Source organism: Cajanus cajan, chromosome 2 (assembly GCF_000230855.2).
Source record: "Cajanus cajan strain Asha chromosome 2, NIPB_CcT2T_4, whole genome shotgun sequence".
In the NCBI taxonomy this organism is placed as follows: Eukaryota; Viridiplantae; Streptophyta; class Magnoliopsida; order Fabales; family Fabaceae; genus Cajanus; species Cajanus cajan.
The window spans coordinates 30,512,213-30,525,681 of NC_138518.1; the positions used below are offsets into that span (position 1 = coordinate 30,512,213).

At 29.9% G+C, this 13,469-nt stretch overlaps 1 protein-coding gene across 2 annotated transcripts in view; it reads right to left on the reverse strand.

The window, feature by feature from the left end:
* LOC109817889 (protein ENHANCED DISEASE RESISTANCE 2-like) overlaps positions 1–13,192 on the reverse strand; it is a 33,713-nt gene extending 20,521 nt beyond the window's left edge. For both annotated transcript variants that reach the window (XM_029268721.2, XM_029268720.2), the window contains exons 1-4: positions 12,915–13,192; positions 11,713–11,787; positions 11,475–11,528; positions 8,343–8,408 (exon numbers count right to left, since the gene is read on the reverse strand). In XM_029268721.2, the coding sequence (XP_029124554.1) occupies positions 8,343–8,408; positions 11,475–11,528; positions 11,713–11,787; positions 12,915–13,103 (384 nt within the window). In that variant the 5' untranslated portion in view covers positions 13,104–13,192. The remainder of the gene's footprint in view (positions 1–8,342; positions 8,409–11,474; positions 11,529–11,712; positions 11,788–12,914) is intronic.
* Between the last annotated feature and the right edge of the window lie 277 nt (positions 13,193–13,469).

Consider the following 13,469-nt stretch of genomic DNA (forward strand, 5'->3'; position numbering starts at 1 on the left):
TAGATGGTAAATTTTTATCTTGTTTTGTTCACTAGCTATGGTATTATATTAGGGTTTGAGTAATTAGGTCTAGACATTTTTTGGTATTTATTGGTGTTATTTTTGGGCTTATCGAGCATTGGCCTAAGAGAAGCCCACCTAGGTTGCATAATTTTATTATGCACCTAGATATAGCTTAGGCAAACCAAAGATTCCATCCTTGGTCACTAAGTTGGCGTCAACTTTTGGGTTTCATATGGCTTGTATTTGTGATGCATTTTCTTTCCATTTAGCATGTAAATGAACACAAACCTAAACCTAGTTGCCACCTTCATCATTGGCCAAGTGACCTCATCCTAATCTATAAATATCCTAGGTCATCCTTCATGTATTCACTTTGGATCATATTGATATTGGGAGAGCCTTTATGCCTCAATATCTTATCCAGTCCCCTTGGTCTATTCCACCATCTTCTTTTCCTATCTCCACCTTGAAAAGATTGAACCCTAGTGATTGACTTCATCACTATGGAGTGAGCCAAAATCCTAGAGCACCCCCTCAAACATTTTCACAAACACCTTGTCTCTTTACTTCCTTATGCCCCATTTTCATCTTGGAGCTAGAGTTGCTTGAAGAATCAAAGGTCCTTGGAAATGATGCTTCTCCATTGATATGTCATTCATCAATGGCTTGGAGTTTCCATCATTGTGGTATCTAGAGCCATGGTTCTTAGAAGTGTAAACTCTAGTCCATTTCTTTCTTTCATGCTTTGGTCATGTTTAGTGTCTTCTTTATTGTCTTGTGTTTTGCTAAATAGATCATTGTCAAAATATATTCATATGGTCTAAATTGGTTGTCTTGTGTTTTGATTCATGCCATGCTTTCTTGTGAGTCATCTTGGTGCTTAAGGTAAATTTTTTTAAGATTCGCCCATTTTTGTTTTAATGTTGCATTTGTTGAAAAAAAAACTGCATATAATAATAAAAAAAGAGTGATGAATATGCTTTTATTTTGTTAATCTATTTGGTTTTGTCAAAAATATTGTATCTCCTAACTTGTCTTTAAAGAAATTCCAAGTTTGTGTGCCTAAACACTTTCTATGCTCAAGAAAATATAATGCATGCTATATGTTTGATGAAATGACCATGATATTCTAGAGTGCTTTAGAGAGTAAATCATGCATGCTATATAGTTTTAGCATGTTCTAAGTCTTTTTGAATATCCATATGTGACTTGTTTCTTTACACATACTCTCTTCTAAATTTGGTCGTCCATAATCATCCTTCTAATGTGCACTTAATTTGATCACTATTGCTTGATAATTTGAGGTTGAAAACTTTTTTTATGTGCTTAAAAACATTGTTGGACAGAGATCATAAAGTGCACATAAATTTCAACGAAACTTAAGTTATTTACCCCTTTAATCCACCACTTGATTGGTAATTGTTCAACTCCAATTTGTGCTAAGAAAATTAAGAAAAACAAGTGTAAAATCTAGTAAAAGAAGAAAAAAAATTAAAAAAAAAAAAAAGAGAAGTGGTTGGACTAAAATAGAACAAAAAAATTGTGACCAAGAAAATATGTGAGGACACCAAAAACAAAAAGGAAAAACCTTTGCTAGACTTGTGGAAAATTTGGACCAACTTAGACTACCTTTTCCCTTAGCATTTGGAGTATTGGACCATGACCATTTGGACATATTTTTGTGGCTAGATTGGGTTTAAAATAAATCAAAATTTAAGTGAAATATTTTGTCAAACACTTGTTATCCATTCTAGTGTTTTTCTATGTTTACTCCTTTGTGTGCTTACTTTGTTAAATTTCTTTATCTTTAGTTTTGTGTCTTATTTGCTAATCATTGAGTTTGTCACAATCCATTTTGTTTGAGTTTTAACATATTTTAATTTTTCCTTTTCATTTTTACTTCTTGGATTCTTTATGCTCTTAGGTTTTTTTCTCTTTGGTGTAGGTGAAGAAAACTTCCAACACTTCACAAAGTCTTAGTGCATTGAGTAGAGGGGCTTTCCGAATTGGTCCAAGGCCTTTGGAGGGAATCCAAGAGGAGAAGAAGAGCTCATGGATTAATGTCTAAATTTATTTTGTACTTATACTTAGTTTCTTTGCTTTTTCTTTCTCATTTTTGTAAAAGGACAGTATAAGGGGGTGTCTTGGGTAGCCTTTAGTGTGAACCCACCTCCCATTTGTTAAGTTTTTGTGATAGTTTTCATGTAGTTCTTGTGAAAGTGTCTTGAATATCACCAAGGTTACTTCAAACTTCCACCTTAGGGAAACAATTGATGATGCTTTATTGTGTTCAATTCTAGTATATTTGTCTTAGGCACATTTAGGTCTAGTTTCTTCATTTAGAAGGCGTTAAGCTTGCCTACTAGGGATATATGCACACACACACATACTTGAAAACTCTTTATGAAAATCATTTTTATCACTCACTCTTTGTGAAAATCTTTTGAACTTTTTTGAAAATCTTTCTTGATCAAAGATGAGTGATCATTCATATAATTCTAGTATGCATGGGTGTAATTCCTATAGTAGCAAGCAAGGTGTGAGAAAAGAGTTGAGTGATCTAAAAGAGTACATAAGAAAAAGAAAGGAAGAACACATAAAAAGAGAAGAAGAGTTTAGAAGAAAAGGGAAAGAAAATGAAAAACAATGAAGTCATAAGAGAGTTGCTTGCCAAGATAGTGGTAGGGGGAGAAACAAGTAAGCCCAAAAAAGAGAATAGTGTGTCTAAACCCAAAAGGCTTACTAGGCCACAAAAGGGCAAAGGTGTCAAAATCCCTAAAAGTGAAGATGAAGAAGAAGAAGAAAGCCAACACATTCTCATCTCCCATACTTCAAGTGAAGGACTTTATAGTAGTCACCATGATGATGACTACTATCATAGACCTCCTAGACAATATAAACATAGGCAATGCTTCCATAGGGATCTTAACTTCAACCTTCCTCCCTCCCATGGAAAAGACAATGTTGAAACATACTTGAGTTGGGAGATAAAGGTGGAATAACTTTTTGCTTGCCATATGGTAAGTAACACACCTCACATTTTCTTAACATATTGTTAACATCTGATAAGGGGGTTTTTGAGGCAGAAAAACATTTCTTTCAAGAGAGAAAACTCTTGTTAGCAAAATCTTAAGAAAATAAGTGAACTCTTCATAGCTTAAAGCTTTCTTAATTCAAGAAAAGGTTTCTTTATGTACAAGAAACAAGGAAGATCAAGGGAGAAGTTTTAGTAACAAAGGTTTTTTTTGTTCCTTTTAATTCTTTGTTGTTCTGTTGTGTATCTATATAGGGAAATATGTCTTAAGATAATTTTTTTAGTTTACATGCTAGAGTAGGGTTCTCTATTTAGGGTTTTGGAAAAAGGGTTCCTGGAGGGAATTATAGTGATGTCTTAAGATATAGTGTTGATCAACAAAACTTGTTTGTAATCATACTTTGGTTTATAGTGGATTACCTAAGATGAAGGGTTGATCGTAAAAGATTGGATGTAGTTTTTAGTGGAAAGCGAATCAATATAAATTGTGTGAATCTCACCCTTCTCTCTATGCTTATAATCTTGTGTTAATTATAGATACTGTATATGTTCTTGAAATTGTAGTACATTTTCTTGTGTGATTAAAAGTAGAGGACTTTGTCTTTGTGCTTGTGTGAAAAGAGAATATTATAAAGATCAAGAAACTATTTTTCAAGAACTAAGTTTTCTAGAAGTAATTTTTGAGTTCATAAGTAAGGGCTAAATTTAGTTGTGTTGTGCAAGTTTTGATTTCTTAAAGATTTTTAAACACCAATTCAACCCTTTCCCCTTCTTGGTGAGCCTTGGGACTAACAAAGTTGGGTAATTTTGACTAATCACTAGATAACATCATCTTAATGCAATGTGGAAAAAGTCAAAGGTGTTAGTAAGTCAATCATGCTTCTTTATGGCTAAGTATGTTATCCTATATTACTTCTCGAATTAGCACAACATCATATGAAGTAAAGTTCAAGCAACATGGCATTGCATGTACATTTTATATTCATATGATAATTTAGTAGTATTGTGCTTAATTGGATGTTAATTATGTGTGTTGGTGTATGCGTGTTCTATCCATTTGTAATGTTAAAATTTTAGCATGACATGAGATATATCCCATTTTTTTTTCCTTTTGTTGTTTTTTCATGTGTATTGCTTGATTTTTAGATGATGTCTAGTAGGATATAAAAAAGTAATCTTGGAGTTAAGGAAATTGAGTTATTTTGCATTAATAAGTGTGACACTAGGATTTGGTTTTAATGTTTGTTTTCCATCATTTTTATTATAATTACTTGTGAGATTATAAATAATGGTTTGAATTTTATTGGCCTTTGGAATTCCAAAAACCTTTTAATTTGGTAAAACCCTTAAAAGTCTTGTTTTGTTATAGTTGTTGATGTGACGTTCTTTACTTGTGGTGAATTATAAAGGTTAAGTAGTATTTTATCTTTATTTTGCAAAGAATTTGAATCCCTCTTTTCTATAAAGTGCAACTTAATAAATGTATTGAGGAGCAATGGTGTCATAACAATAGTATCATCATGCTCAGATATTGTGTGTTTTGTGGACCATATTGGAATTCCAAAATGATTTTTTAAACCATGGTTAACTGTAATGAAAGTTAGATCCACAAGTTGTTAAATGTGTTTTCATTGGTTATTCTAAAAAAAAACTATTATCACCTTCAAAGTTGTTGTGTATATCTCTTTATGAATATCACCTTTCATGAAATTGAGCTCTATCACACTTGCCTTTAGCTTTAAGGGAAAATTAGTCTATAAACTAGGTTTATTATCGAGTCATTACCTTATCTCACTATGCAAGATGTTCCAGACTTCACTCTCAAAGAAGTTATTAATAAGGAAACAATAGGCAAAGCATGATAGGTAGACTGATTCTATCAAAATATTTAGCTAAGACAAAAGAAAGCTAACTACTAAAGTCCTATAATAAGTTTAGTTGTTTGATCCAAAATTAAGTATTCTTATTCCTATAAATGTTATTGATGACTTGTTAATTTCCTTAAAGGGAGGAAAACAATTATATGTCATGAATTTATATCTCAATTTATATGTATTGATTATCTTTTAGCACAACATCAAATTTTATTTTGCAGCCATTAATGTAATCAAAATTTCCAACTTATTTAAGAGGTCTTAAAGGATGGGAACTGGTTGTGAGCTATGAATGAAGAGATGAGGGTATTAGAAAGAAACTAAACATAAGAGATTGTAGACAAACTAGTATATTAAAAGGTATTTGGTTTCAAATAAAGAAAAAAGAAATCAAAAGCCAACCCTGATTTGCATTTTTCTACTAGTGTATGGGTGCATTTATGATTGACTTTGGAATACTTTTTTGTTATAAATTGTGGAAGATTGGAAGGTTCATTATGGTATCTAACTAAGAGCTTAAGGCTAAAGTGAAGACATTCAACACCAAAGATGAGGTGCAACACTTGATGTAAGATTCAAATTGAAACAACGATAGCTAAGAATTAGAATATTTGAAGGAGATGGAGAAAGAAATATTAGCAAAAACATGCTATCTTGAACCTATAAAACTATCACATAAGCCTAAGGTTGATGAAAAAGTAACCGGTCAACAGGTGGTTGGCAAAACCTACTAATATTTTGTTTCCATCTTTTAATGGAATTGTGGAAATGGGTATCACTAATGGATAGTCACGTGTGAGAAATACTTCAGGTTGGAGGAAGAAAATAATAGTGAAAATGAAACTTTAGGGATCAAGATCCAAGAAAAGAATCATCATGGCAGAGAAAAGTCAAAATGGATAAAGCACTGAAGGAGATTGAAGGCTCTTAGTTGTTTGTGTTTGGTCTTGGAGATTGGAAGTTAATTTATGTCGTAGTGGTCTAGTTGGCTTCGTAATCATGTTTCAAAATCTTAAAAACCAATGAGATTTCATTCAAGTAACTAGGAGTTGTTTTTCTTGAGGACAAGGTGAAACCTAGGAGGGGGAGAGAGAGAAGTGATAAATACACATTATTTAGTTATACTAGAAAGAAGGGGAACAAATCAAGGGTGTTTTATATTAGCATACTAGTATCGGCCTATATGTAAAACAATTAATAATTATAAATAGTTTTGGGGACTCTTATGACTAATAAAACAATGTAAGGATTGGATTCTAACCCCTCAAATTATCTAAAATGTATTAGTTTTAAAGGGATTGTTCCCAGTTTCATTCAACAAAATCATGTTCTATAACATTGAGATTTTACCCTAATATTCTCTCAATAAAATTTAATAATTCTTGTAACATTGGAAAACTAACTCCCTTCTTCTTCTTCTTCTCCTCTCTTTCTCTTTTCTTCCACCATGGATAGCTCGGAACCAAGGTAAAAGGAGCTAGGATTTGATCTTGGTGGATGATTGTGTGGATTTTCATGTTGCATGTATGGTATGAATGTTCATTGATGCATAGTTGTTTGAATGTTAAATTGATTTGAAGGAGACTTGGTGTTCTTAGTTTCTTGGGGATTTTTGTGGTACTTGGGGGAACCTTGATTTTTCACCCAATTTCTTGTTATGAGTTGTTTTGTTGTTGGAATTTGAGGCATTTTGATTGATTAGATGAGTTTTTATGGTTTAGAATTGAGATTGGAGCTTGTAGAAAGCTTGCGATGGAATGGAGAGTTTTGGAAACCCTAAAATTGTAAAAAATAGAGATGGTCTCTATCATAAAACGATTGAGCCATTTTGAAATGATTGAGTGAAATTGTAGATTAGAATTAGGTATGTTTATGGAAGAAATCCGCTTAGCAATTTTGAAATGGCTGTGCATTTTTTTCTTTCCGATGTAGACTTTGTTTTCCATATAAAAATTGCAGTCCTAGATATTATCTTTCCAATGGCTTCGGAATCGCCTAAAAAGGAGATCTAGAACTCCAGTTATGAACTTTTTAGTGAGCAAAGGTTAAACTGTCAACATTTAGGCAAATTGTTGTGGTTTTTGTTATTTTGACTATAGTAGAGGATGGAGTTAGAACTTGAGGACTTCATAAGGTTTGTAGATAATCTTCTTATCTTTCATATTAGATAAATATGAGTTTGACCAGATTAGTAGAACTCCAATTGTATTGAGTTGTGTGAAGGCTGCCTTTGTACTATAGTTGATTTTGGTAAGTTGTATGTTGATACATGTTGTATGATGTATGATGACGACGACACACATTGATATGCTATTATGATCAAGTTGTCTAGAATGGATATGCTATATGTGAGAAATGTGCTAAAGTTTGCGTGGTTGGAGTGGTGTGTAGACATTGATATATTATGTATGATTAAATTGTTATAAATTGCATGGTTGGAGTGTTGAATAAGCATTGGTGTGCTATTATTGAACAAATTGTTGAAAATTGGTATGCTATGCTTGGATGAATTTTTAAGCATGGGTATGCTATTATTGGTTGAGGTGTTGAGCATTGGTATGCTATAAATAATTGGTGTGATTTGATCTCTATATGCATTGACTTGGGATAATGTATATAAAAGATGTATGTTGATGTATTGATGTTAATAATGTTGCGAGCATTAAAGCATGTTGATTGACTTAGACTTAGGACTAGAGGAGATGATATTGTTTAGAAAGTGAAGATGCCATATAGGGAATCTTGTTTTGGCACTTTGGGAGGCCTATATTTGAAAACTTCCTTGAGTGGATGTGAAACTCTTGGACTGGATTTTGTTAAGTCTTCTCTAGGTCCTTTGTCAATGTGGTGTAAAGTATGAAGTTAAGGGCTACAATCCTTAACTAATTATTAGAAAGATTACGTGGTTCCTTACAGATAGTTAGTGGGCTAACTCCATATGTGACTTGGTAATGCATGTCAAGGTTGTGGTATGCCTATACCGAGGTATACTATTCTTGATGGTGGAATTAGACTTTCTTAGTATAAGTGGCGACACTCGAGAAATCAAAGGTTAGGTATTGGTATCCCATTTTAGTTATGATTGAGTGGGCACATTTTGACGTGAAAACGATTGGATTGATTTAATAGGGTCAAGTCACTTAGACTACTCTGGTGAGTTAGGAGATATCTGTAGGTGAATGCGTGACGATGCATTAGTTGTGGTGTGTATACATGTGATATGGGTTGAGTTAATCATTATTCATATATACTTGATGATTACCTTGTTGTATGGTATGATGTTGGTGAATGTTTGAATTGCTTTGTGTATTGTTTTCAAACAGATTAAATTGGTGATTATTGTATGCCATGAGTTGCTTATGGATTATTAAAGCTAATAACATATTAAATAATCATCTTATAAAAGCAACCTTATAGTTATTTTCTCATACCTGTTGCCTGGCATGATCAAATGCTTCTATCCATTTTTGGGCTTCCTCAGCTGTGGCACACGCAATCTTGAAGAAAAATTATGTAAAAACATGTAACGAATATATTTACTTATAATAAAACATTTTTTTAAAATAAAAGATGTTTCTAAAATAAAATAACTTGACCATGAACGATAATAAAATTATATGTGCATAATGAATGAGACTTAACCTTAAGAATTAATTTGTGACATAAAATTAATAAAAATAACTAAAAATTGACAAATGATTTAACATTTATTAAGATGACATAGTGAATATTAATAAAAGTCAGACATATGTTATTAATACAAATAAGACCTAATCTTAAAAAACTAATTTATATGACAGTAAATTAATAAAGGGTTAAAAGTTAATTTAAAAAAATAAAAATTAAATTTTAAATTTTTTTTTTGAAACTAACACCTAAGATATTAAAAGTTATACTTAGTTTCAAATAAATAAACTCTTCAATATAGAGACCACCACTAAATCTTACAATAAAAAATTCAATTACTAGTTTTTATAACATGTTTTTATTATGGAAATCTATTGAAAAAATAAGGAAAATATAAGATAAGCATAATTTTGCCAAAAGATGATGTCATTGTTATTGACCATTAAATAAATGTGATCTCCACAATGTTGGCTTATCGACTAGTCATCCTTAGTTCATTTAAAATTCATGTTCAATTTTTTTAAAAACTTTTATTGTTTAACATTACTCTAAATAACAAATCAATAATAAATTCAATTGTATGTTGTTGCCATTAAAACACCAGCATTCAACCTATAAAAGTAGTGAGATAGGAAAAATAATTTACAATAAATGAGTTGTGAATTTTATAACATGTGTAAGCAAATAAAATATTTTGGTTAAACATATGAAAGTTTCTTAGAAAATAGTGTTATCCATTAGTGTTGTACCAAATAGAAAAGATCAAGAAAATATTTATCTATTAAACACCCTAGTGTTACTCTTTTTCTATATTTTTGGTACTTTATTGTACTATTACAAATTTGTAGCTAAATGTTAATTAATAATAAATATTGGACTTGTTTGGATAAACATCTCCATAAATGTTTTTAGGAGAAAAATAGGTAGAGTGAAAAATGAAATAAGTTTCTTCATAAATTAAATTAAATTTATGTATAAACTAATTTGTAAAAGCTTTTTCATATATCTTCTCCAAAAATTTACTTGAAACATTTGTATAAACTAGTTTTAGCTTATAGAAAAGCTCATTTCATTTTTTTTTCTTATTTTTTTTCCTAAAAATGTTTATAAAGAAGTTTTTCCAAATAGATCCATTATTTTTGTAGATAGTAAATATTACTTCTACATGTTAGTGTTACCATGATAGTGAAGCAACAAAAAAGCACTTGATAATATATGTTCAACTTTGGTTAAAAGGTTCATGCTAATTTATTAATATAAAATAGAGACAATCAATAATCTTCTTAGATATGAAAAACTTATATATTGAAAAGTTTAAAATAGATAATAATTTTATTGAAGTTAAAAACAAAACAAAGAAAGAAATAAAGTCTTATATGGGATGCATCAACATAGAATTAAAAGACAAATATTTCCAAACATGAAAATCCCAAATTGTTGAAAGAATTGTAACTTTAAAAATAAATAATAAAAGTTAGAAACATTAATTTAATCTATCTAAAGAATAAATTTTCATTTATGAGCCAAAAGCATTTCGCATATGTTTGAATTGTTCATATATATATATATATATATATATATATTTAAGACTATTGAACAAATAAAAGCCTAAAAATTTTATTAGTTGTATTATCTCTTATATTAGCTTATGATATTTTTTTTCTTCTTTTTTTCACTTAAGAAGGGTGGTGTCAGATAGTCAATGCTCAATATAAACCTTTGCTAAATCTTTATGATATAGTTAAATACTAGTTGTTACCCTAACACATTTAGGGCTTAAGAAAAGTGTTAAAGGAGGTAGAAGTGCTACATTGGTGCCAATATCTACTTCAAAATAGATAGATCTCAAACTTTTCAAGACAAATGTAGGAAAAGAAGTTAATAAATGAAAGTGAGATTTATTTTGATACATGAAAAATTGAATCTCTCTTGGGTGAATTAATTGAAGCATTTGAGATTGTTATGTGAAACTTTATTCAAGAGATTAGGTGTGGGTTGCACGAAAGGCTAGATATCTTACAATTTTAAGCTAGAACAATAAATAAGGTGTGCATTACTATGAACAAAACTTGGAAGGCAATATGATCAAGGTTAAAAGTAATGGAAATAATATTGTAATTATAATTTTTTTGAACAAAAATATCAATATCATATGTGTGTACTTGAGGTAAGATTATAAGAACACAATGTAAAATTTTGGAAAGATATAAAAGGTAGTTCAAAAAATTCCACTTGTAGAAAATCTTTTCTTAATAAAGAATTTAAATGGTTATGTTAGAAAAGAGGTAGTAGGAAATGAAAATAGAAATTAATATTATTGTAATTAAACAAAATATCAAGGAAGGTAGATTAGTTATTACTTCTTACTTATTTCTATAGGACATTCGATAAAAAAAATGTACAAATTAACATGAGTTAGAGAGTTTAATCACTAAGTTTAGCCACTAAAGAGTATGATTAAAAGTTCAAAATTATACTTTTGTCACAAAATTTGAGAATTAAAGTTAAATGAAACATTAGATAACTTGAGTTATACAGTATAACAATTGGAAAGGGGCAATAAACCTATTGAAGTTTGAAAAGTGTTAAGGAAAAAGAAGTGTAACTTGATTTATTAATTTGTTAATAGATAATGAGGTCAAATATATCAATTTATAGAAAAGGATATCAAAAATAGTCAAAATCATGCAAAATCCTAAGGGAAAATCTCTAATCTCTATTTGTAGATGATTGAAAACAAAAAATATTAGTTTATTTTATGCCATGTAAAAATTTGGAACATATTTCTTGTTTTAAATTTGGTGGTCTATAGGAACAAGTATTAGTTAAGGGCTACCTTAAATTCTTATGACCTATTACACCTATTAAAAATGTTATATGACTAGTAAATGTCTATCAATAGTCATTAATAGAAGCAATTCAAAACTATAACTTACTTCTCCTTTTCTGCACTCATTTAATCGACTGTAGAATCGTATTACATGGAGATCCTAAGGAAAAGAATGAAAAATATTTAGCTTCCATAAGATGTACTATGAAATGAAACATATATATCTTAAAATCACAAAAAAAGCTAGTTATAACTAATATATTATCCTAGAAGAATACACCATCAACTCAATGCAAAATCAGTAAATTTATTAAATACAAGATAAGAAAGTATTAGTGTTTTACCCCATTGTTGAATTTTCGACATCCTAGATCCTCCACTACTAGTGTGGCACCTATAACTCCTTGTCTAAGTGGTTTCTGAACAAAGGATGAATGGAGTTTTAATGTGATGTAACTAAACATTACATAAAACTAAAAATGATACACAAAATATATTAAATATACAATTTATATAAGGAAAAACATAAAATCATTCAAATATAATGTGTAAAATATAAGGACAATGAAATATGTCACTTGTATTGATTTGATCTATAAAGTTCATCTATATAAATTGGCTTCCTAAGTGATAAACTTCTTAGTAATAACAAGCGGACAAATTCAGTAAGGTGATTTAATTACTCATGCTACAAAATAAATTGTCATGTAATGGCACAATATTTGTCACTAAAAGCTACTTTTACCTATAAATAGACATTATTTGTCACTAAAGGTATAAGTTATAGTAACACATATTATACATTATTGAATCTCATTAAAAATTAATATTAAAATTGTGTGTAAGTATATGTCATATAAATTTAACCCTACATATATTGTATCTATAGTTACACTTTTTGTATGTTATTGTGTGTAAAATTTATTGTAGTGTCAATACAATAAATTTGTTAATAAGTTGACAATGTCGAAGGCTAGTATGTATCGACTAAGTCTTTCGAGACTAAAGTAACACAAGTAAAATATTTAGACCAAATTACACATTTACTCAAGAATTGCAAAACATTTGAAGTGACCAAGTTCAACATGAATGCATATAAACAAACATACAAATAACTTATTTTCTAATGTTTTCTTTATAATATATATTTTACTATTTCTACTATGAATTAACATTTATTGAAATCTACAAAATTTAGGGAGACTCGTTAAATACGAAATGAAACATAACATATTTAAAAGAACATATTAGGCAATATATTGACAACATTTATCATAAATACGTACATGCAGATATCATGTGATAATTTGATATTACATAATATTTTATAATGAAGAGGTTTAAAATGTAGAGTTGAATTTAAATGCATTGACCCAAATTATTATAGATGCTAACTTTTTATATCCCTAATATGTTTTTCATTGGTTCATGATTAAGAAATCTTAATTATACTAACAACACATGTTTTTATTAATTGGATGTGATGAAGTGAATTAAAGCGGGGAACAACAAAAATTAATAATAAAGGAGAAAAGAAGAAATATACAATGTCAGGGTTCTCGTTAGGATCACGCTTGTACATGGCAACGGACTTGCCCCTGACCAAAAGAAATCGGAGGTGGCAGTACTCACGACCAACAGAATTAATGCCGATGTGATAAACCCACCCAAAGTATTCAAATATCGCTTTCTCTTCACCGCTCTCAGATCCTCCACCACTTGATGATTCCATCATCCTATTCCTCCAGATTTACACTTGATTGAGCGAAATAGAAAATGCAATGCATTCACCCTTTTTGCCTTAATTTCTCCCAAATGCTTGGTCCTTGTCCAACCTTCTCTAATATACGTTCCCTATTTGCACACGTAGATCTTTAAGTTGGGTCCCATTTCCTTTCTTATTTTATTTTAACTTGAAGAGATCGACCTATTATCTCTTGAGAAACTTTTGTAGTTGTTATTTATTTTTTATTGTTGATATATATTTTTTTTCTTTTTGAGAACCAAATTTACATAAAAGCATGAGCCTATATTCCTAGGTCACATGTGGATGCTATTATTTTTTGATGAGTAACACATGGAATGATATATTATATAATAT